This window comes from Taudactylus pleione, unplaced genomic scaffold, assembly GCF_031769625.1.
Source record: "Taudactylus pleione unplaced genomic scaffold, aTauple2 ptg000216l, whole genome shotgun sequence".
Classification (NCBI taxonomy): domain Eukaryota; kingdom Metazoa; phylum Chordata; class Amphibia; order Anura; family Myobatrachidae; genus Taudactylus; species Taudactylus pleione.
Genome location: NW_028284618.1, coordinates 12211166 through 12236828, shown reverse-complemented (window position 1 = coordinate 12236828; position 25663 = coordinate 12211166). Strand labels below are relative to the sequence as shown.

Below are 25663 nucleotides of genomic sequence, written 5' to 3'. Positions count from 1 at the left end.
TGATTAATGTAACGGGACAATCTAACTGTAAACTACTCCTCCTCCTGCAGCACAAACCTAACCGTGCAGCCTACATTTTACTTTCTCCACCTCATAATGTAAACCTAACCCAGGCTTTTGCATCCTAATCCAAAATTCTCAGATATGCAACCTAATCTTAATCTTAACCTTCCCTCCCTACAGCCAATCCCAAAGCTCCCGTCTCCCAACAGCCAAGCACTAAGATCAACCCACAGCCCAACTCTTATCTTCTCTCACAGCCTCATCCTAACCAATCCCCCATCCATAATCTAAACTTGCTTAAACCCTTCTAGCCTTAAATCCCCTCACAGCCTAATCCTGCCAGTCTACTTCAACAGGTTAAACCTAACCAATTCCCTCTTCAAGATCTTACCATAATATATCACATCCCCACATTTTACCCCAAACAATCCTCAGCCTAGCCTTACGCCCCCCTATCCCACATAATAACCCTATACTTATTACACAACCTAACCCTAACCAACTCCTCCCCATAGTGTAGCCCTAATATATCCCCTCCCCATAAACAATCCCAACAGTCTATCCCTAAGGTCCCCCACGCAGCCTAACCCTCCATTTTCTTTCAACAACTTAATCAAAGCCAAATCCTTCCCCACGCACTAACCCTAATAAATCTCATGCCCATAACCAATCCCAAACATTTCCTCTCATAACAGCACATCTTTAAGATTAGCCCCACAGCCTAACCCTCCCCTTCTCCTTCAGCAATCTAACACAGCCTCAATCCATTTTGGAAGCCAATACTAAAAGAGTGGGATGTGTTTAATTATTTAAATTAATTCAGCACACCCTGAATACCTTGTGTAGGAATGATGTCATTTGCTGTTGTGATGTCACGCTCCCAGTCGGTTACCGACATGAGGAGCAGCAGCCAGCGGCATCACAGATGTTGACATCTTCCTTTTTCGGCTGATGGCCCCCGATTCCCCTGACCTCTAACACTCAGGTAAAAACCGGTAAGGGGGAATGGGATACCAGTGGAGGGGAGGAGTGCCTAGTGCACTTAGTACCATGTCACCGACCATGGGCCGTATTCAAATAGATGCGAAAAGTCGGAAAGTTTTAGCCTGCCGTACTTTTCGCTTCAGCCTCACTTTTCGCCCTATTCAATTCCAAAGGACGCGAAAACGGGACCTGGCGAAATACAAACAGGCGAAAAGTGCTGTCAGATTTGGGGAATACCCCCGAATAGCCCTACTGAAGCTATTTGGGGCAGTTAAATGCTCTTAATAGCTGCTAATTAGCGTCTTTGCACAAGTGGTGAAGAATAGCATTCAGCAGGGTTTTTTTTTCTAAAATAACTACTCCCAGCAAATTTGGGGTACATGACAATGGGTACAAGCATGGTTAAAAATCGCAAAAGTGAAGTTTAAAAAAACATAAATAACGCACCTTCAGCAAGTACCTGCAATCAAAAAAACACCTCCCACATACTTGCAGCCCCCCCCCAAAAAAATAGCTTATTTCGCGAGTTTTTAAGTTTGTACCCCAACTTTGTATTATTTCATTCCCTTTTTCAAAGTAATTTTTTGGGGTGTTCTTCATTTTTTTTTTTAGAATTTTTTTAACACAGTTATGCTTTGGGGGGCTGTCCCAAGGGTGCTGAGTGGTTTCCCGACATTTGCACCCCAAAATCGCAATTCTGCACTTTTTTTCACCAATTATTCATAGGCGAATCATTTTGGAATTGAATATGGCAATACTTTTCTGCCCGGCGAAATTACGTCACCCGCAATACTTTTCCGCAGAAACCGGCTTTTCGCGTCTAATTGAACACGGCCCCATGCGTGATAATTTCTTGCAGTCTTTTTTTTTTTTGTCTCTAAATTCAGGCTTCAGAGTTCTGTTGTAGTACCAATACACTCCTCCAAATGAATCATTGTAAAGAGGGTTTATTTTTAAACATATGGTTTTAACATGCTGTATCTCTTAAAACATGCTTTCCATCAGATGCTCTAGAACCGCCAGGCCAACTATAACAAAGCAGCTAAATAAATTGAAGTAAAACAAGCCAAATAAGTTCCATTAGATATGTCTGTCATAAAGTTTTTTTACTCTTATATTAATGTGCTAGCTTTCTGCCTGCCTAGATATCAATGTGACTGTTCTGAGTGTTTTAATAGATATGTTTACCATGCTTCATAAAGTCAGGATTATACAAGAACCGTGTGAAAATGAGATGGGAATTTATTGTTATTCCACATCCAGCTATTACATAATCTGCTCTGGAATGCTAGAAACTACATAGTAACAGTATACAATCATCTAACAGCAAAAGATACAAAGCCAAAAAATGGAACTCTTGTCATGAAGCTGCGGGGGCAGCCATTTTGTGCTTTGAAACAATATTGACGATAAAGGATCCTACCATATTCACTAGTGCAGGGGCGTATCTATAATGGGTTCAGGGTGTGCGGGGAAAATGGGCCCCTGGGTCCAGGAGGGCCCAGCACCGCACACCCTGCACCCATAATATTACTTACCTCTTCGGAGTCCGGGGCGGCCATTGTTCCGTCGTTTGCGCAGGCGCGGTACAGGGAAAATGGCCGTCGCTGCCATTTTCACGGTGACCTGTGCATACATTATAGACTCTGTGCACACTCTAGTGACCAGAGTCTATCCACGCACAGCTCAGTGCGCTGCCGGCCGCCGGGCAGAGAGGAGGGGGCCCGTGTCAGAGACTGCACACGGGCCCCCTCCTCTCTAGAAACGCCCCTGCACTAGTGACGTCCTGAGGGGAAGCAGTTTATAGACCGGCGGACTAAATAGCCGCCAGTGTTTCATACCGATTCCATCCTGAGGCACGAGGCATGAAGTATTCAATCTCTTTTAGTGGACTGATACGCTAAATGATGGTTGAGCTAACAATATCGCTACCTCCTCAGTAGGTAAAGAATCATCTTTAAAGGGTAATGCTTGCTCACATAACATTAGCCTAGTAATGTGTGGTTCAGATAAAAAGAAAATCCACAGTTCATCCAGCCAATTCTCATCTGAATTCAGTCAAAAACTGATGTCAAACCGCTAGCTACTTTGAGGAAATCAGGATATTCACAATGGAGGGTGCTTAACAAGAAAAACAAAAAACTTCCAATACATCACGTGCATTAAGAAGAAGTGTAACTATAAAGAGGCACTTACAATAGTTGAAGTGGCTATACCACGTAGAAACATTTGTGGCTGTTCTCCACCATTAAAGCAAAAAAAATGAACCTTACACCACGCGTTTCGACAAGCCATCCTCTTCTATAGGCTTTAGATTCACACTAATTGACCAATATTGTTATAGATTTGGTTACATAAATCTTACCTTGCCAGTAAAAGCTGCCAGGTCCTCCTACCGCTATGTCCCCATTCTAGACATAAGACAAATGGTTTGCATTAATACGTTACATGAGCAGCCCACAAACAAAAGCACTTTAGAAATTGATAGAATATTTGATTGAAGCAGAAGAGATTGTAAAGTTTTATGAGCCGGAGGAAAGGACTACAAAAAACAACATGCACTTTATTTTAGGTAAAAGGGATACTTAGGGGTATATTTACTATAGTGAGAGTTTTTAGAAGTGGTTATGTTGCCCATAGCAACCAATCAGATTCTACTTAACATTTAACTAGCACCTTCTAGAAGATAATAGCTAGAATCTGGTTGGTTGCTATGGGCAACATCTCCACTTCTAGACATTGCGCCTGATTCTGAGTCGCAGGAAATGCCGAAGTTCACTGAGTCAATCATTTTGTTGGCACTGCGTCTGCATGAAAAGCCCAATGAGCTCGTACCATGCATGTGTCTCCCGCGGTGTGTGCGCACAGAGGCGCAATGGCGATTGGGATGCACGGAATCAGAAATGTATTAGAAATGAATTGGGCTTTCCTGGGCGTTGGCTATTCAGAGGTGTGAAAACAGACCGTCTTATGGGCGTGTTGTGGGAGTGTAGAGGCCGTGATGCTGAAGTGGTTGCGCAAAAGCTGCTAAATCGCTCACATTGGGGGCCACACTCAGACGGAAAAACCCAATAACAGGGGCGTTTTAAGAGAGGAGGGGGCCCATGTGCAGCCTCCGTGCGTGCCCCCTCCTCTCCGGCAGCTTTGTGCCAGAGTCTACTGCGCATGCGCAGGTCTCGGGTACACGATGCCCCGCGTCTTATTCCCGGGGACAATAGTACAGCACATGCGCAAATCACCAGGAAAATGTGCGCCGCACCATTTTCCCAGTGATTAAAGTCAGCAGAACCGGCCAACGCATATAAGTATACTAATTATATGGGTGCAGGGTGTACTGTGTGGGCCCCCCTGGACCCAGGGGCCCATGTGCATAGCATACCCTGCACCCATAATAGATACGCCAATGCCCAATACTCATGACAAAGCAGTCAATCCTTTCACATCCCAATGATGTCACTAAGGCGGAGATTTATCAAACCTTCTAAAGAGGACAAGTGAAGGTGTTGCCCATAGCAACCAATCAGATTGTAGCTATCATTTTAGTACTAGATAAATGATAGTTATAATTTGATTGGGTGCTTAGGGAAACAACAGGACCATAACTAGGGGTACGTGAGCGGTGCAGTAGCACAGAGCGTAGAGCCCTGTGGGCAGCACCGCCACTCACCCACGTTTCCTGCATCTGGCTAGCAGGGTGCCTGGAACGGCACCCTGCAGTCAGAATCTCTGCAGCATCGTGCTCCTCTAAACGTTCCGGATGGTCACACCGCTGCCCTTACAGCCCCCTGAAGCATCCTAAGGATGCACCAGGCATTGCTGTCCCCGCCCATTCTGCATGACATCATGTGGAGGGGGGTGGCCTGCACCTGGTGCTGGGACAAAAAGTTATGGTGCAGGGAAACAACTTCACTTGTCCTCTTAGAAGGTTTGATAAATCTCCCCCATTAACTTGCAAAACGTATAATTATTTTGTGGTTTCCTATTGAACCCTCATGAATGCTGTTAAATGTTTTCCGCTACTGTGTTGTACTTTAAATAATCCTTTAAAATGGCTCAGTTTTATTCACACATGCACACTGAGAGCAATTCAAAATATCTGCTAAGTGCCATTAAAGTCTGTTTTAAAGTGGGAAACTAACCTCTTGTTTTAGGATTCTAGGGATTAATATGTACCCCGCTGAGAGCATTAAAGAAACTCCGCTACGCACATCTAGCCAAAATATATTGCACAATAAAAAGCAATAGAGTAAACCTGACACGTAATATAAGTTGTAGATCACTTTGCTTATTCTGTTACCAAGTGAAATATCGTCAATATACAGCTAAAAGGAAGACGTTACAACTGAGAGACATCAGTGTCACCAGCAGCTGCTGTCCTAGGAAACATTTACAGTACAAGTGATAAACCCTCGCTGTTAGGATTTAGAAGCTCAAGGTTTGTTTGTTTTTTTTCAATTGTTTAACTTTGACTAATCAGTTAGTTTGCAAATGTTTATCTATTACACAACGATCTGCAAAAGAAATCGATTTTTAAAATGCATTAGTTTTACAAGGCTACAGGTCGTTCACTACTTAGAAATAGAGTTGGACCACGAACCATCTAGTCAACCTGACAAAACTCATAGACTCAGTATCAGTCGCAAATCAGTTGATTATTGAAGATCTGAGTAACCCTAGGATTACTTCAAATGGCCACCAGAACTGACACCGATGCTTTTGCAACTGTGTACGAGATCGCAGTAACAGTCTGCCACACGCCTCCAAAATGGTTGCTTCCGCCTGTGTTTTCATCACCACTCGCCCAGTACCTCCCACAAACACTCTCTGACTGTCAATCACACTGCAGCCAAATCCTCACTGCCACCGCCGTCGGTAAAGAAACTTGACACATGCACAGTGTAACCCGGACGCGTGCGCAAATCACTGATAATCGCTTAAACTGCGTAAAAATCGCCATTGCGTCCATCACTGAATCAGGCTCACGAACTGCAGCACATATAGGACCATAAACACTGATGATCCCAATGAATGAATGGGAAGGCTCAGATGTTGTCCAGGATGACTGGTAACTCCAGATCAAGGACAACCTATGAACCTATACTCAGTCATCGTCCTATCCTGACAACCGAGCCCTCAATGGTGCTAGGCATTCAGCCTTAGCGCTGGATGGTTGCAATGTTTCAGAACTCAACACACATGTATGTACAGTTCCAGCCAGTGCCCAGATCCACCTGCACGTTTAGTGACGGGAGATGAATCAAGTCTCCTAAAGAGTGGAGATGTATTGTAGATAAGCATTGAAGTTACCCATAGCAACCAATCAGCTTCTACCTATCATTTTATAAAATGTACTTAATAAATTCTAGCTAGAATATCATTGGTTGCTATGGGAAACGTCTCCACAGGTCCACTCTTTGGGAGGCTTGATACATCAACCCCTAAGGGTGAGATTTATCAGAAAAATATTGTATATTTGCCCATATGCAGAGCTGTATGCATCTGAAGATGCGGCCAGCGGCTTTAGCATGTGAGCCTGGTTTGCTACAAGTCATCGTTATCAGTGAGTACTCGCACCTGCTTTACTAGATGCAAAAGATTTGCTCCACACAGGTGTATTTCCGCTTACATGCTGGTCTGCACAGCACGCACTTGTGTGACAAATACAAGTCAAATATGTGTAAAGTTTGTTTTCTATAAAAATAATGGTCGATGGCCACCAACAAAGCTCATGATTATGGGGGGGGGGGGGGGGAAGTAAATTCAAGCGATGTTGAATAGCCCCGGAAGGGAGCTCCCGAAGCAATTCAATTCAACGCGTTGTTTGGGCGGGCTAAAGGATTTCTTCTCGGAGAAATCCAACAAAAGTGCCGGCCGCGCGGTTGTTTGCCTGCTTAGTGCGGCGCTAACAGCATCGTGGCCGGAACTTTAGTTGAAGAATGCCGGTTCTCACGACTAAACACCCATGTTAAGTCGCGAGAGCCGGCATTCTCTGACTTAACAGCACGCTGAATTGAATAGCCCCAGGAGCTCCTTCCAGAGGCTATTCAGCATCGTGCTGAATTGAATTCCGCCCTATGGGCTCTATTTACTACAATCCGCATTAAAATGCGGATCATAGTGCGATATTACAGACTCAATTCGCATTGCGAATTCAGGCAATATCACAGGGATTTATTAAGAATCCCTTGCAGGGACAGAGCTTGCGATAAAGCTCTGTCCCTGCGAATCCCCTCCACAGCCTTAGCACTGTAGTTTTTGGAAAAAATACAGTGACAAGCTGCTGTGCATGCGCCGACCGGCCGCCGCTACCCACCCCTCGCGATCGCCCCCCCCCTGCACTGTGCAGGGTGGGAGACCAGCTGACCGGAGCCACGGAGGACATCACCGGAGCCCCGATCACCGGCCCTGGACTCAGGTAAGTTTTTTTTTTCTAGCAGTGATCATCAGCTTGTGGTCTGTTTAGACCACACAGCTGATCACTGGGGCCGACTCTGGGCTCTGCTCTGCCTGTTAGAGCAGAGCAGTAGTCCAGTAACCGGGGGAGACTCTGCATAACGCCACCTCAAGGTGGCATTATTATCACAGGGCTTCCCCTGGTATTTTTTCACATTTCATTTTTAGTAAATCCCAGGCAGATCGCATTTCCTATTACAATTATGGGAAATGCGATCTGATTACTTTTTTACGAATTCTACTCCAATTGCCCTTTAGTAAATTTAGGTGAAACTAAAATAATGTCAAATGGGTGTGAAAACACCCTTTTTCACTTTATTTTAGTAAAAATAATGTTAATTAATAGAGCCCTATGTAATAATACTGTGAAGCTGGTACTTTTAATGACCATATCTGTCACTATAACTCTGTCTCATGCCTACGGTTTGCCATCCAGGAGGATGTTACATGGATTAGTTGTCAGCTACTGTATAATTATATTTCCAGAGAATATTGTCTTCAGGGATTTCAGGCAGACTGCGGAGAAGGTGGACAGTCTCCACTCTTCCTCAAAGCTATACTTCAGTTTTATAGTCCATGTAATGTAGAACCGGAGATATGAAGTTAGCATACACTTTGGCAGCAGAGGAATTACTTCCCCCAACCAAAAATGTAAATAAAAAAGTACAGATGTAAAGACATAGCTGTGCAGGTTCCAGTTATAAATGTGATACGTTGAACAAGACATGAAAACACCTCAGTACAGAAATTCTGGACCGGATTCACAGGTGCGACGCAGCGGATTTGACAAGTTATGCAAATGTCGCAGTCGCCGTCTTTTCCACAGGGACGGCCCCCGCTGGCTTCTCAGATCCATCGTTTGCGTACAAGGACGCAGAATCGGACGAACATCAGTTGCACCATCGGTCCCCTGAGCAACCATAGGGTCGCAAGTAAAACGCCGGGGCCAGAAGCACTACATAAAAAGACAAAGTTGCTGGCTGACATACCTCCCCTAAACGGTCGCTGCCTGTAAATCACCCTGCGTCCTAATCCACATCGCGGCACATGCGCAGTGAGGCTCAGATGCTTGCGCAGTAGGCAACACATCGCCCAGTTGCAAAAACCTCAGAATTGCGTCAATCTCTGAATCACGCCCTCTGCATGGGGCTCCTTATACAGGGAACACCTAATGACACATCTTGCAAGGACCCAGCTATTCTCAGGTAACCACGTAGAAAAGGAGGAGCTTCCCACAGCAACCAAACAGATTGCAGCTGTCATTTTCAATTTGAATAAAATCAAACATCTGATTGGTTATTTTGGTCCACAGTCACTTTCTTTCTGGGCTACATGTGGAAAAGTTTTTAATAGTGTTCATTTGTAGCTTTTATGAGTTTTGTCTTTCAATGTCCTAGATGTACCAAAACCATTCATACCTTATAAAAGTCCAAACTGAAGCCCGCTTGACAGTAACCTTGTCCTGCTGGGTCGGCATTTTCTGGCAACGAAATAGACAATTTTGAGAGCCGTGTGAACAATGTTATTGATTTCTTACAGCGAATGGATAAGGAATTTAAAAAAAAAAAATTACAACGTTTAAAAAAATAAAAAGCCTGAAAAATAATAGAAATATTTTGGGCAAAGAGCATCAATTCAATAATAAAAGCTTTGGCCCTCATTCAGAGCCGTACGCTCTGAGCAGAGCGCACGCTCTGAATGAGGGCCGGCCTCCATGAAAATGGAGCGTCCTCCTGGACGCTCGTATAGCTGTGGGTCACCACCCACAGGCTATACGAGCATGCATTTTGATGGCCGCGATGGTCGAGACCATCGCGACCATCGAATTTGCGAGCCGGAGCCTGCGGTTGAGGTTTTCAACCGCAAGCTCCGGAGTGATTTTGGCTCTATCAGAGCCAAAATCACTCCCACTGACATCACTAGTGATGTCAGTGGGCCGGCTTCTGACGGGAAGCGTTCCCGTGGGAACGCCCCCGTCAGGGAGGCACGCCCCCAGCACGCCTACCAAAGGGGGTGTGCTGTCAATCAACATTGACAGCACGCCCCCTTTGATCGGACACAATGAGCGAAGGACTTTCCTTCGCTCGTCGCGTCTGGCGCATGCGCACGACGGAGCTCCCTCCGTCGTGCGCATGCTCAGTCCAGAACATCGACCCACTTGCGAGCGGACAGCCGCTCGCGAGTGGGTCTGAATCAGGCCCTTTGTCATCTAATGAATAATGTTTTTTTAATATTCGGTCCATCTTCAAGGACTTTCATCAGGATCTGCTATGTAACATAAAACAACTTAACGGAATTAAATGATCAAGGTAAAGATGCCTATTGTTTATCTTCCTCTCCCTACCTATAGACATCTAACATGCCTGATGTATAAGACTTATGCTGGGTACACACTTAAACAAAGGATCGGTCAGCAGACTGATCCGACGCCCGAGTGGCCGATTGATAAGTTATACACAATTACCAATCGGCTGCTGGATATGTCTGGCCTGACATCACAATCAAGGGCATAGAAAGCAGGACTGGGACCGGGGGATGTGGCCTAATCGTGGCAGCGTGGCCACGCTCCCTTCGCAGGAAAACTTATTTGCAGCACTGCGCACTGTGGAGGGGTAGGGCTGACAACGTTGTTCACATACATATCGGGTGTACACATCCACCGACGCACTCGCAATATACGGTTTGTTGATTGAACGAACGATGTATCGACAAGTGTGTACACTTTCGGAGTCTAGTTATGCAGCAGTGCTTCAGAGACACCACTGATTTCTCTTGCGGTCCCTGTATATCACTAGTTTAACGCGTCCTAATAGATTGTAACAAGTGGCACAAAGTTTCGCTTTCCACCTCTAGGTAAAACCATCTTGAGATGGCGTTACCCATAACCGTCAATGGGGCATCTGCAAAGCTGGAAAAGCTTTGGTCCCAGCTGCTAAAACCACTGTCCACATGAGTGGACAGCGCGCATTTTACAATGACATTTAGTTTTCTGAAGCAGAAAAATGACTCACCGAAAGGAGCCCCAAATTGCTAAATGGCGGCCGAGATTAACTGCGATACAGATTTAGAGTCTATGGACCTGATTCAGACCCGCTCGCTAGATGTGTTCACTCGATCGATGCGTATGCAAATTCGGCAAAGCAGGCGATCACACGGCAAGGCACTAGCCTTGGCGTGCAATCGCTTTGTGTATGCAGATGCCCACCAGTCAGTCTAAAGATGCCCATTTGCGCACGTCATGTCCAGGAACATACCCTACCTCAAGCACAGCGAGCATTTCATTGTAAAATTTAGCCAAGTGATGTGTACTATGACGCTGCCTGTTAATTATGAAACGGCGTTAAGATGCTCAGGCACGCCTGTGTTCGCACCTCCACTCCCACGTTTCTAGTTACCAGCCCCTGTCACCACCCACAAACGGCTTCCCCTGTCACTCATTCAACCGGCCTGTCTATGCGCAGCGAGCGTACGCTTCCCGATCGCTTGTACTGGTTCGCGTACTCGCACTGCGATGCGTACGCATGCGCACATTGCAAACATTGGATGTCTGCGGGCGAACGCTTCCTAGCGAGCGGGTCTGAATCAGATCCTATGTACCAAGCAAGCCCTGGAGAGAGATAAAAAGGCCGAGGATAAAGTACCAACCAATCAGCTCCTAACTGTCATTTTTCAAACACAGCCTGTAAACTGACAGTTAGGAGCTGATTGGTTTGTACTTTTATCTCCGTCCACTTTTTCTTTCTCCAAGGCTTAGTACATAGTACATAGTGTGGAACCTACATAAAAAAGATTCTTTAGACTGTAAATCCTGTTTCCAGTTTTGCTTTTCAACAAACCAAAAAGGCCAAAGTGCATTATTTTCATAAACTTACACATATTGCAAAACAATTTAAACGCAGACACATAAACACCAAATGCATAATAGTGATTGCTCTATTTAAACTCTGCCATAAATGGGTTTCCCACTTTCCAAATTAATTTGACCAAATCCCGTCCATTCCTAATAACAGTACCTTGGCGGGAGCCCATCTCCTGAAACCACCACCATTTATCAGGGTACCGGCACTTACATTCCAGATTTAGTACAATTGATTTTTAAAGTGGAAACGCCTTTTAAAGTGGTCACACACTGGCTGATCTTGCTGCTATTGCAGAGTATTGAACAGTTTCTAGTTTGATCACACAGTCACAGGAGAACAAATCGGCCAGGTCCAACCATCCAAGAAGAAGCCCCATCAGGGGTCCTATGAAGCCACCAAACACATAAGCCAAAGGCATTTACTTGCTGGCCATGTCTGAAGGTATGCTCGAAAATGATCCAAAGCATTTCAGCTATACAATTATCAGGCATGCCGAACATTTTATGGTGACATACGCAGGACTATCGGCTAATCCTGCTATGGTTGATCTATTTGTCTCTTGCTCACAAGCATTGGTGGCTTTATCCCTTCCACCACCGGTGCGATGGCTTACCATAAATTTTGCCAAGTGTAGTGCAGCAGCAGCACCTACTATAAAGAAAGTGAATTGGAAAAGCCGAAAAATAACTGCATCAAATCTGCATTATGGTGCATACACACGGTCAGATTTTTCATCAGATTTGAATGATAACGATTTTAAAAACGATGGACGATGAACGATGCGCGTTCACGTTTCTTAGAGAACGACATCTGACATGTTTACAGTCAGATTTGTCAGATTTCGTTCTTTTTCTTCAGATATCGTTCAAATCGTTGAGTAAACCGTTAGCAAAATCGTTCAAATCGTTTGAAAAAAAAAAAATCGTTCAAATCGTTCAAACGAAAAATCTGACCGTGTGTATACTCCATTAGGGTGCTTTACGTTTTATATTTATATTAGAGATGCACACGAGCCCTCGTGTTTTGGTTTTGGTTCTGAATTCATCTTCGTGTTTTGGTTTTGCAAAACCACCCTCAAGTGTTTTGGATTCTGATAAAAAGCACTAAGAAATAATTAAAAATGATTAAAATCGATAAAAACAGCTAAAATGTGCGCATTCAAAACTCCAGATGGTCTTTAAATCCAAGTTCCGGATTGGCAACAGATCCGACCCGGGATTCAGGGCCTGATTTAGACCCGGTCGCAAGGCTGCTTTCGCACACAGCCTGCCGATGTTTGCAATCTGCGCATACAGTGCGCGCGCGCGCGAACTAGTCCATGCGATCGGGAAGCGTTCGCACCGTGTACACAGACGTCCGCAAGCATGAGTGACAGGACGTGCCGTTTGTGGGTGGTGACAGGGGGTGGTCGATGGTAACGGGGGGGTAGTGGTGTGAACGCAGGCGTGTCTGTGCGTTGGAACGCCATTTCAGGGGCGTGCATAATTAAGACACAGCGTCAGCATACACGTCACACGGCTGAATTACACCCAGCAGCAAGTGCTGCGTATGGGTCCGATGTCAGCCGATGTTACTGATTGTTTAATACACTTCCTGGAGATGACATATGTTACTAAGTGAAAGTGGGCGTCTAACTTCATACCGCGATCGCACAGCAAAACATAGTGGGCGCGCTAATGACTTGCTAGCGATCGCAGAATTTGCATACTTTGGCTGCTGACGGCTGAATGCGAACGCAGCCTTGCGACCGGGTCTGAATCAGGCCCTCAGTTCGAACCAGAACACAAAAGTGAATCCAAAACTTGACCCGGTTCTACTCAGAACCCCTAAATTCAGGTGTGTTCGGAGTTCAGAAATCCGGACCCGCACATCTCTAATTTATATGGTACATGACAAAATGTCCATTTTGGACTTAGTTATCGTCCTGTAAGTAAGTACATATTAAACAGATCAACTTACGGTTGCGGCAAGGAGAGTATTCTGCGTAAGCACTGAAGTTCTGAACGGCGACATAGCAAGTCCCAACAGGATCCCTTTCACTTAGCTCCTTTACGCTCCTCCAGTGATATAAAGGCGCACAAGCCTATCCCAACAGAAATAAAGCCGTCATGCAATTGATCAAAATAATACGTAAATACATCATAATATTCAATAAACATTATTTGTCATACATGTTACTGGTAGTCGTTAGCTACAATGAAATGTAATCTGTAGAATATAAGCAAGGGCAGTTCGGTATGTGTTGATTTTACAGCCATTAGTGCAAGTAATTGGGAAAAGAACCAGCACTGCACACCCAACTTCTCCTCCTCACTTGGACTTTCTCCTCTCTTCCTTCTCCCCCTAATCCTGATCCCATGACACGGCACCTGCCACCTCCTCCCGCTAGCCCTCTTTCCTGCTCAACTCTCTCTTCAACACTTCAAACTATCTTTTATCGCTGTCCCTTCCATCTACAAACAAGTGCTCATCTCTCCTAGGGCCCTATTTATTAACATTATTTTTACTAAAATAAAGTGAAAAAGGGTGTTTTCACACCCTTTTCACATAACTTTAGTTTTACCTACAGTTACTACAGGGCAATTGGAGTAGAATTCGTAAAATTCTACTCCAACCCCTAAGTATCACTTATTTTTAGTAAGCAGATCGCATTTCCCATAATTGTAATCGGAAATGTGATCCGACCAAAGTTAATAAAAATAAATTGTAAAAAAAATACTGGGAAAACCCTGTGATAATAACGCCAGCTGGAGGTGGCGGTATCCAGGGTCTCCCCCCGGTTACCGGGCTCCTACTCTGCTCTAAAAGGCAGAGCAGAGCCCAGAGCCGGTCCCAGTGATCAGCTGTGTGCTCTAAACAGACCGCAAGCTGATACACTGCAAAAAAAAAAAATAGTAAAAACAAAACTTCACTTACCTGACTCCATGGATCGATGGTTGGGGCTCCGGTGATAACTCCCTTCCAGTCAGCTGGTCTCCCTTGCTGCACTGCGGCCCAGTCATCAGCTGACCGGGTCATGGAGCAGGATGGGAGATCAGCTGACCGGAGGACATGGAAGACATCACCGGTTGCTGGATCATGCAGGTAAGTGTAATTAAGGGAGAGGAGGGGTCGCGGGGAAGGGGGGGGGGTTCCGTGATCGTGGGGAGCGGGGCTTTATGATGGGAGCGGGGCTTAGCGCCGGGGGGTTAGCAGTGGCAGCCGGTCGGCGCATGCGCGGGACGCTGGTCACGGTATTTTTTTGCGAAAATACCGTGATCAGTGTGCGGAGGGGATTCGCAGGGACAGAGGGGGTCATTCAGTCCCGCTCGCGAGCAAAGTTCGCTCGCTCCATCGTGCGCATGCGCGAGACCCAGCGAGCGACGAGAAATATGTCGCTCAGGGTCTCACACCAAAGGGGGCGTGCTGTCGATGGTGACTGACAGCACGCACCCTTTGGTGGGCGTGCCGGGGGCGTGGTGGCCAGACGGAGGCGTTCCCATGGGAACGCCTACCGTCTGAGTCCGGCCCCACTGACATCAGTAATGATGTCAGTGGGAGTGACTTTGGCTCTGATAGAGCCAAAATCACTCCTGGGCTTGCGGCAGCGAGACCCTACCGCAGGGTCTCGTCGCAAGCCCGATGGTCGCGATGCGCTCTGGTCAGAGCGTTCAGCTCAGAATCAGGCCCAGAGCTTTATCGCAAGTTCTGTCCCTGCAAATGATTTGTAGTAAATCCCTGTGATATTGTCTGAATTCACAATGCGAATTCAGTCGCTAACATCACACTACAATCTGCATTACAAATGCGGATTGTAGTAAATAGAGCCCCTAGTGTTCATTCTAGCACCCTGCACAGTAACACCCCAGGCAGGGAAGAGGAACTGCATGGGTTGTGGCAGGTGCAGGGTGCTAGAATGAACACTATCTCCTATCCTAATGCAGCCCTGTTCTCTCCTGATTCACCTTCTACATTTGAAAACATTTATCCAGTGTTACCTCTGTGCAGATGACACCCACATTTAACGCTCATTCCCTGCCAGCATCCCTCCCACCACTCCATAGCCGTCTTACTGTTGACGACATATTATACATAACACATTCTCCCCAGTCCCCCATGCCCGCTGCCCTCCACACACCATGTGCCTTGTGCTGCCATATTGCATCCTTCGTCGAAACATTGCCAAATACAATTGTTTTGTCATTCTGCATAATGCTAGAACTCTTTTGCCTTCTATCATTTCCTATTGTATGTACTCTTGTAGCCTTCTCCAATCTGGTCTTCTTCCTACACATCTATCCCCTTGGTTCATTAAATTTTGTTGACTTTTAGAATGCCGACATGGTCATAATGCCATTATGTTGACATTGAGCATGTTGACAATTGATGGTGCGAGGATGTTAAGGAGCAAAGTACCCTACTCTTGCAGCTGCAGCTAATGTTCTGGGGGTTGTGGCTTAAGGTGTCTATTTACTGTGCCTTTACTGAGCTCTTACTGTCAATTTTCAAACACAGCCTGTGACATGGCAGTTAGGAGCTGATTGGCTGGTACTTTATCTCTGTCCACTTTATCTCCATCCAAGGCTTAGTAAATAGACCCCATAGTCACAGTTCTGCGACATTAAACCTGACCCTAAATCTAATGTCGGCATTTCACAAAATGAGGGCATTTTAATTGTCGATATTTTTGATGTTAACATTTTTGCAGATGTCGACATGTTAGCTATCGACATTTCAACAATGTCGGTATCATAACTATTGATATTGTACTGTCGACATAGTGGCTGACGACATGCTAACCACATCCCCTAACCCCTCTACAATCCATTCGGAATGCCACAGCGAGACTGACCATTTGTCAAATCCTCGGACTGTCGCTATTGTTTTGCTGGAAAACCTTGTACACTCTACGCCAAAACGCTGTGCTGTAATTTTCAAGGTTAAAGGGTGGCCAATTACATAGTAACACCATATATAAATAACTTCAATATGTATTTACAAGTATTGTATTTTATTTGAATAAATATTATTATTATGTGGTATGTACAAATATTCCATGCTTCTGCTATTCTTTTTATACAATATATTCTCATCTCACTTGATATTTATTGACATTTAATTTATAACCATAGTTTTTACACTGTACATAGTAATGCAACCCATTATCAGGATCGTACAAATAGTTAGTTTACAGAGTCAATGTGGTAGTGTATCACATGCCTAGGTATCAGGGGCATTTTAAGAGAGGAGGGGGCCCGTGTGCACCCTCCATTTGGACCGCTGCCTCTACAAAATGTATGAAACAGAGCTTTAGAAATGTCTCAGCAACATAGTTAAGAAGTGAACATATTGAAGCTCATGCAACAAAACCACAAATGTAAAATTAATTCACAAAACTATGCAAAGTTGGACGGATCACAAAATGCCTTCAGGTAGGCAGCAGCCGTTTAGCCGCCGGTTCAAATCCCGAAAGTGAATGCCCGACAGCATCAAGATCCCGACAGGGGCAGGTAAGCACCCTAACCTCCCCTGTCCCCCCCCATAACCCCAACTCTCCCTTAGTGGTGCCTAACCCTAACCTACCCCCGGAGGTGCCTAACCCTAACCCCCCCCTTACCGCTCCCTAAACCTAACCCTGCCGGGGGGGGTGCCTGACCCTAACCTCTCCCTGGGGATGCCTAACCCTAACCGTGCCCCCTAGGGGTGCCTGACCCTAATCTACCCCCCCAAACCTAACCCTAACCCCGCTAGACTCCCTAATCCTAACCCTCCCCCCCATGCAGCTAACGCTAAGGTCACCCTGTACTTACCTTCATTCGGGATGGCGTCCTCTAAGTTTCGGCGTCGGGATTATGATAGGCGTCGGTATTTCGACGCCTATCATAAATCCCTAGCCGGCATTCCGCTGTTGAGATTTTGACCAGTGGCGACTACATCCCACCTCCTTGCGTTCGCCGGTCATATGACTACATTCCACCTCCTACAGAGCATCCCAGGATTCACATTACAGTCTGTGCTCCAGGCTGTTTGGTGATAAATATACTGTAACAGCAGTGGCCATTGATCTATTCCTGACCAGTACGGCATCTGTATGAAGTTTGTGTGTTATCCTAATTTTCATGTGGGTTACTTCTCAGTACAAAGACACACCTGAACACTGAGGCAGGTACCTCCCTGACATTCATTCATTGTACAGAGCTGAAATATATTTTGGCAAAATAGAACATAAAAGTATACTGCTAAGGGGGAAATGTTTGCCCATAGCTACAAATCAGCTTCGATATATTATTTGATAGCGTGTGCTAGATAAATGGTAGCTAGAAGCGGATTGGTTGCTATGGGAAATTTATCCACATGTTTTCTTTAGGAGGTTTGATACATATTTCCTTAAATAATAATAGTAGTAGAATAATGAACATACATTTGATAGGCACTCACCAGTGGACACACTGATAACCCTGTGGCCAAAGACATTGCCAACCCATGACCTTTGGCCCTTAGATGCATGAAAATTGATTGGGTATCGCCCCTCTCATCTGGGGTTGAAGTATATTTCTCTATATATGGCTGTTTAGTATGCTTCCTATTACTGTCACTTTACAGGCTGTGGGGTCTGTGTACTAAGCCTTGGAGATAGATAAATTGAACGGAGATGAAGTACCAACCAATCAGCTCCTAACTGTCACTTTACAGGCTGTGTTTGAAAAATGACAGTTAGGAGCTGATTAGTTGGTACTTCATCTCAGTCTACTTTATCTCTCTCCAAGGCTTAGTACATCTGCCCCTATGTGATGTAACATTGTATTGTGCAATGTACGCTAAAGCGTGTGATGGGTAAGCGTCGTGTACCAACAGAAGCTTTTGATGACATTAGGGTTAGTTCTAAAAGTGGGTACACACTATACAGATATGTCTGCAGATGATGGTTGTTCGTACACACTGAGCAACCATCATCTGTGCCTGCCCGTAGGTCACAGCAACCAGGGGGCATGTCCCGGCGGGTAGGGGCGTGTCCCGTCCCCCTCCTCACGGCTGCCGATCTATGTGTACGGACGGTCTTGATAGTAATATCAACATTAAAATTAGATTTAGGGGATCTATGTACTAAGGGCCTGATTCAGACCCGCTCGCGAGTGCATAGCGCATGCAAGCGGGTCGATGGTCGGGCAGTGCGCACGCCGCACACGTGTGCGAGACCCAGAGCGAATGCGAACTTCACTCACTCATGGCTCGCAGCAAAACGGGGCGGCTGTCGATGTTAAACGACAGCTCGCCCCGTTTTGTAGGCGGGTCGGGGGGGTGGCTGCACAAATGGAGGCGTTCCTGCCGTTTGTGGGCAGCATTAGAGCAGGTTCACTGGGGCTTGCGGTGGACGAGACCCTACCACAAGGGTCTCGTCACAAGCCCGATGGTCGCGATAATCGCGACCATCGCCAGGCCGCCCGCACAAGCTGTGGGTGGTCACCCACAGCTATGTGAGCGGCCTGGAGGCAGATTATTTTTTTTTTAAATCCGCCCTGATTCAGAGCGTGCGCTCGCAAATAGCGTGCGCCTCTGAATCAGGGCCTACGGTAAGTCTTGGAGAGAGATAAAGTGGACAGAGATAAGGTACCAACCAATCAGCTCCTAAGTGTAATTTTTCAAACACATGACAGTTAGGAGCTGCTTGGTTGGTACTTTATTACCATTCACTTTATCTCTCTCCAAGACTAAGGCTTGCGAGCGCACGCTCTGAATCAGGGCGGATTTTTAAAAAAAATCCGCCTCCAGGCCGTTCGCATAGCTGTGGGTGACCACTCACAGCTTGTGTGGGCGGCCTGGCGATGGTCGCGATTATCGCGACCATTGGGCTTGCGACGAGACCCTTGTGGTAGGGTCTCGTCCACCGCAAGCCCCAGTGAGCTTCCTGCTCTAATAAAGCAGGAAGCTTACTACTGACATCACGTGTGATGTCAGTAGGGCCGCCCACAAACGCCAGGCGTTCCTTCGGGAACGCCTCAGTTTGTGCAGCCACCCCCCGACCCGCCTACAAAACGGGGTGAGCTGTCGATCAACACCGACAGCCGCTCCGTTTTGCTGCGAGCCCCGAGCGGGTGAAGTTCTTACTCGCTCCTGGGCTCGCGTGCGCATTGGCCCACCATCGACCCGCTTGCGAGCGCTATGCGCTCACGAGCGGGGCTGAATCAGGCCCTTAGTACATAGACCCTTTATATTTATCTAGCTACCGGACTGTTTTCTACCTCCTGTTCCTAATAAGAATAAAGCAATTACAGTACATGCTGGTATATACAGACATCAGACATACATACTGTAAATACGAGTATGTTTAATGCTTACCACAACTTTCTCTTTATGTGATCTGACTGTTGCCCCAAACCACTGTTTCGACTTGAATTCAAGTATCTGTTTGGTTCCATTTAGCCTGGCTTGTCTGTTACCTGCGCAGGAAAGAGACCATTAGCCGCAGTTCACACGCCTGACATTGTTTCAAGATGATTTGCAAAATGTGGACATAAATTGTTTACTGGAGACTGTGGAGTCAATTTACTAAACAGAGCTTTTCAAGGCTGCTGTGTTGTCAGTGGTTTCAGACGCTGTATTTAAAGTTACAATATTAATATTAAATGCTTTATATGCCTGGTCTAATATTTAATATTATCGCCCCTTGATACCTGGCATACAAACCCTCTGAAAATGCAGCAGCTTCGAAAAGCACCTCTTCGTAAATTTACCCCCGATACTGAGTTACAGTCTTTTTGTAGCACAACGTAAAAATGCATTTAGTATGTTAAATTTAAAAGTGACTGAAATTTTGGATAACCAACAACTAAATAGATAATGGAAAATAAATGAACAATATATCTCACAAACCCAACTTTGTCAAAGATAGATTATATTTTTATTTTATTATGATAACAATTGCATACTTTTAAAGCAACAGTCATTCACTGTAAATATACAAAAGCAACTACTCTCGTCTCCGCTGATAAACATAACACTGCTTCCAAAAGGCAAAAAGTAAGAAATTCGGGTCCTGATTCACTACGGATCGCAATATAGCGTACGCACGCAGTTCAACTGCGACAGTATGCTAATCCATAGTGATCGCAATGCCGCCGCACCACCACATAAGGATGCCCACTGCACCTACACGCACATCTGCAATGGTTAGCAAGACTGCGAAAACATCGGTACAATCGAGTACCATCGAAGCTTCACGCACAGTTAAGGCAGGTCAGATCTTACTCAGGAATTGCTTACTTCAGCGCACAGGCAGCATATGGTATCACAGTGGCTAGTATATGCACGCCCCTGCAACGCCGTTGAGAAACGCACTGGCAATTCTGCGTTCGGCCAACCACCCCCGTCACCACCCACAAACAGCACTTCCTGTCAGTCACTCTGCAATGGGTCTGCGTATCCTCTGCGACAGCAGTCCTGATCGCAGTGGCTAGTTCGCGCACTGTGATGCATACGCAAGCGCAGTACGCAACGACAGGCCGATTGCGTGCGTATAAGCAACTGAGTTCCTTGCTGAATCAGGCCCTCTATCCTCACTTATGCAAATGAGGGTGGAGACATGCAAAGTGTTACTTATAAGTCCCTTTCAGATCGTTATGGGCACATGAACTAATGGCTAATAGCGTAACTACAGCCAGACCTGTATATCCCTTGCAGGCAGCTGTTTCCAACTTATTAACTCTCATCACCAGTGTTGGACTGGGACATGAAGGGCCCACCGGGGGAATGCAATCATAGGAGCCCACTAAGGGCTGTGAACAGTCTACAGAAGGGGTGTGTCCAACCACCATAGAGGAGTGGCCAGCCATTATAGGAGCGTCATAGTACGGATGATGCGACCGATGATAGCGTATAAGGATGCACCAATCGGTATCACAGCATGCTAAAAAAGTGGGCGTCTCTGTTCTTGCACATTCGGCAGCACAAATGTGCACAAAAGAAGGGATTTGTAGGGTCATTTGCATAAACTTGGAGATGGGCGACTCATCGCTGCAAGTTATCGACCATCGTATCCTGGTCATAGTTGATGAAAGAGACCTTGATGGTGGTTTCTGTGACAAGCAGAAGTGTGGGAAGCACAGGAACTCATTCTTAGGGGTAAATTTACTAAGGGTCGAGTTTGTGTGAGTTTGCAAACTCACGTGAGTTAAGGCATTTTTATCATCTCATAAATTTACTAAAGACAAACTCGAGTGAGTTTGGAAGTGAGTTCTCTTTTTTTCACTGTTAAAACTCATGTGAGTTTGCAAACTCGAAAAAACTCACCATCGGCCAAAATAGGAAGTACTTTACATGAAAAAGCTACAACTCGCAAATTTACTAAGAATCGAGTTTCCAATCTCGTGTGAGATTGTAGCAAACTCACTGTGAAATAGAAGTTTTAAACACTCACCTCCTGAGCTGCGAGTTTGGCAGAAACATACACAGATCAGTGTGATTTATGTATGTTTCTGCCTGTATACCTAATATAAAGTGTTTTTATTAATTAAAAAATGACATAGGGTCCCCCCCTTCAAGCATAACCAGCCCCAGCCAGTCCTGGTTCCTCAAATTATGTGGAATAAATTGAATAGGGTTCCACCATAATTAAAGAACCAGCACCAGGCAGCAGGGACAGACCTGGTTTTAAATATAGGGTTAAAAAAAATTGCGTGAGGTTCACCCTATATTTAAAACCAGCTCCAGACCCTTTCACCGGGCCCCCCCCAGCCGCAGCATCAGCCCTGACCGCTTGGCAGCCCAGGGGAGTTGGGGACCCCTCCAATAAAGGGGTCCCCCTCTCCAGGGCACCCCTGTCCTGGACTGATAGTCTGGTGCTATCCCCGGCACCCCTGGGCGGTGGGTGCCGGGTTGATAGTGTTAGTGTGTGTAAAATAAATGGTTAAATATTGTTTTTAGTTGTGGAACTACAAGTCCCGGCAAGCCTAACCCGCATGCTGGTATTTGGAGAATCACAAATACCAGAATGTGGGGCATTATGGGCCCACTGGCACTTGTAGTTCCACAACCAAAGCAATACGTAAATAAACACAACATACACCGTGAAAGTAAAATTTTATTATAACATACATGCACACTCACACTCAAACTCACTATCACATATGCTCACCTAGTATCCGAAGTAATCCATAGGGGTACCTATAAAAAAAATCCATACTCACCTCTCCTATGCGTAGGTCACGTCCTCTTCTCCATGTAGGGATCCAAAGGGTTAAAATAAAAAAACGAGTACCTGATTCCAAGTGGACTGAGCAAAGGTATGTGGAACACGTGACAAATGACCGGGGCATTGAAGGAGCCGCCAGCCAATCAGCAGGCATCTCCGTTGGAGCAGCTCGCTGATTGGCTGTATGCGGTCAGCGTGTCTCCCCATAGACTTCAATGGTGAGATTGATATAACCACAAGTTTAGTAAGGGTGGCTGGCAAGTCTGGGGCTGGTTAAGCTTTAGGGGGGGGACCCTATATCATTTTTTTTTATATTATTTCACCCGTTTTTTACAGGTCTTAACACACAAGTAGCTTACACATATCTCACTGATATGTGCAGGCTGCTTGCTCGGGTGAGTTTGGAATAGAGAAAACTCAGCAATCTCGGGTGAGTATCTAAACTCTCCTTAAACTCTCCTCTAAACTCGCAATTTGGACGAAAAAACTCGATCTGCTTCACCATCGAAAAACTCACTTTCACCTAAACTCACTTCTTAGTAAATTTGCGAGTTGTTAAAGGAAAAACTCAACCGAGTTTTGGTGAAGCAAAGTGAGTTTAAAAACTAAAAAACTCGACCAAACTGAAATCTTAGTAAATTTACCCCATAGAGTGGAACATGGATGAAGAATGGTTTAAAATCATCTTTGGTTAAATCGCACAACTCCATTGCGCTGGTGCACCTAGATTTATACTAAAATTCATGGGTCTGTGTAGTAAGATAGCGGAGTTTGTGGAGGAGCGCATATTCGCATCAGCCGGCTCGTGCACCTAGCTTTGCAAACATTATTAACGTGGTATAAAGGACTGGAAAGGACCCATTTTGAGAGGCGTTATTTGCTTTGGGAAAAGGCACATAAACAGTTACAGAGCATAAAAGGACTTGTATTTTACTTCAATTATAACATCAGAATAGATATTTTAAAGGAGATGCATTTTGCCATACTTGTTTACTTCCCTGGAAGGTCCGGAAGACTCCTGAAATTCAGGGAGTTCTCCCAGATTACCTGCAGAGCATCCTCCTGTATCTTACCACATGCCCAGTGATTACCACTATGTCTATGGACAGTCCCAGGACAGTGGCTACCAGCAATTGTAAATAAATTGAGTGAGGGGCTGGAGGTCTCTGCGGATAGATCAGACATTGTTCATTACCGAGTAGCCTAAAATGCTGCATGTTGTAAGTGGTATAACATCGGGATTCAGGACCCCACTATCAGTACCACACGGGGATGTGTAGGAGTCACTGAGCCTCGTTTCACAAGTACTATACTAATTGCTGCAACTTCCATAGTGCAGCCGGCGAGATCCCACATGTGTCCTTGGAAGGTTTCCCATTATGTGTGTATGATGTCTCTGTACATGAATACACTGCTGCACATTCCTCATCAATAAATCATTTGCTTTATGTCTTGGAATCATGTTCCCTCCCTTCAGTAACCTCTGACGTTGTACATTTAACTGAGTGTATATGGTGACTTACCCCAGTGGTTATAAAAAAAAATCATTTTGAATAAAAATTTCCTGGCTATGTACTAACTGTAACTCACAAGGACACTGGTAACACCAATGGTGCGTACACACGGTCAGATTGGATGAACGATGAACGATTGAACGATTTTTACAACAATTTGAACGATTTCATCAACGATGAACGATTGAACGATTTCTGACAGTATTAAAATGAATGAAATCCTCCAAATCTGTCTGCAAAAACAGTCGATGTCAGATATCGTTATCTGGCATGCGGGAACGTGCATCGTTGGTCGATGCATGCCCTACATGTCAAGAATATGAACGATATTTACATTCATTATCATTCATATCTGATAAGAAATCTGACCGTGTGTATGCACCATAACCTCTGTCCCTGCGAGTTACTGCCCATATGCGTAGTGTCAGTCCTCCGAACTGGCCAGAGGCTGCAGGAGAGGGATCGTAACCTGGGTAAAAGGGCCATAGACTGGGGACTGCTATGAGGAAGCAAGGCCACGTATGGGTGCTACGCAGCGCTGTGCTTAATCTGCAACTTCATACTATTGTGACAAAAATACAAATCCTAACAGCCAAGGACGTAAGCGACTTTGGATGCAGCTACCATGCTTAGAAGAAGTTGAACGAGGCGTTAGGATAACACGCAACCGCGTCTGCGTCCCACCCAGGATCAGGTCCTCTATGTTTTATCCACCACTAAGTCTACATCCAAGTCCCTTTCCACATGACCACTATTGTATCACACACCTGTACTAACTTATACACATCTGGGACTAAGTAGGGATATCCTCAAAGCATCCCCTCTTAGAACCCTATGAAAAGGAAATCTTAGCTGAAAAGATCAGCACAGAATTCTGTAGGACTGTCCCGTCTCCACGTGTTAGAGCCATTTCCACACATCTGCAGACTGAAACATTTCCTTAAGTTCATGTAGAAGTAGTCAGACTTGCTGTCCCCAGCTCCATCATTTATAGCGTATTGAATCCACTTTAACAGATGTTTCTGCCTAAGGATTCACAACCCAAAAACCCCTCTGTTATAACTTGGTGTATAATCTTTGTTTCTATCCAGTAACGTTTTACACTTTAATGTCCCAGAGTAGCCAGATAATGCCTATCCTAAAGCCAGCTGACTAAGGTGTCTGTGTAGTAATAATCGCGGACGGTATGTAGTCAGGAAGCTGGCAGTGGAAATGCTAACCGCCGGCTTCCCGACAGTGTAATCCCGGCATGGGACTGATGATAGGCGTCTAAATACCGATTCCTATCATTAGCCCCACGCCGAAATCCCAACGCCCAGCATACCTAACGGAGGGTTAGGGTTAGGGGGGGGGAGGGTTAAAGATAGCCTACTTACCTCCCCTGTCGGGATCTTCATCTGCCGGCCTTCCGACATCGGTATTTCATCCGTCGGGCTGACGTCCGGCAGTATAACATACCGATTCCATCGCGGACCAGCCACAATTATTGTCTATCCATATCGCTGGGGATATTTTTATTTTAAATGAAAATATCCCGGCTATTTACAAATGGGAACTCGCAGGGACAGCTGCAGGGACAGCGGTTGCGGTAACAGCTGTCCCTGCAAATTATATCCCGGCAAATGGTAGAAGTCTTTCACAGAACAGTAGAGGAAGACTTCTCCGGGGGAAGCGCACGTGTC

At 45.6% G+C, this 25663-nt stretch overlaps 1 protein-coding gene across 1 annotated transcript in view; it reads right to left on the bottom strand.

Annotated features, from left to right (window-relative positions):
* Nucleotides 1-25663, bottom strand: part of ITGA8 (integrin subunit alpha 8) — a 212997-nt gene that overhangs the window by 146205 nt on the left and 41129 nt on the right. Inside the window, exons 3-6 of the mRNA XM_088478635.1 lie at nucleotides 19617-19717; nucleotides 13260-13383; nucleotides 8859-8920; nucleotides 3353-3398 (exon numbers count right to left, since the gene is read on the bottom strand). Of these exons, the coding sequence (XP_088334761.1) occupies nucleotides 3353-3398; nucleotides 8859-8920; nucleotides 13260-13383; nucleotides 19617-19717 (333 nt within the window). The remainder of the gene's footprint in view (nucleotides 1-3352; nucleotides 3399-8858; nucleotides 8921-13259; nucleotides 13384-19616; nucleotides 19718-25663) is intronic.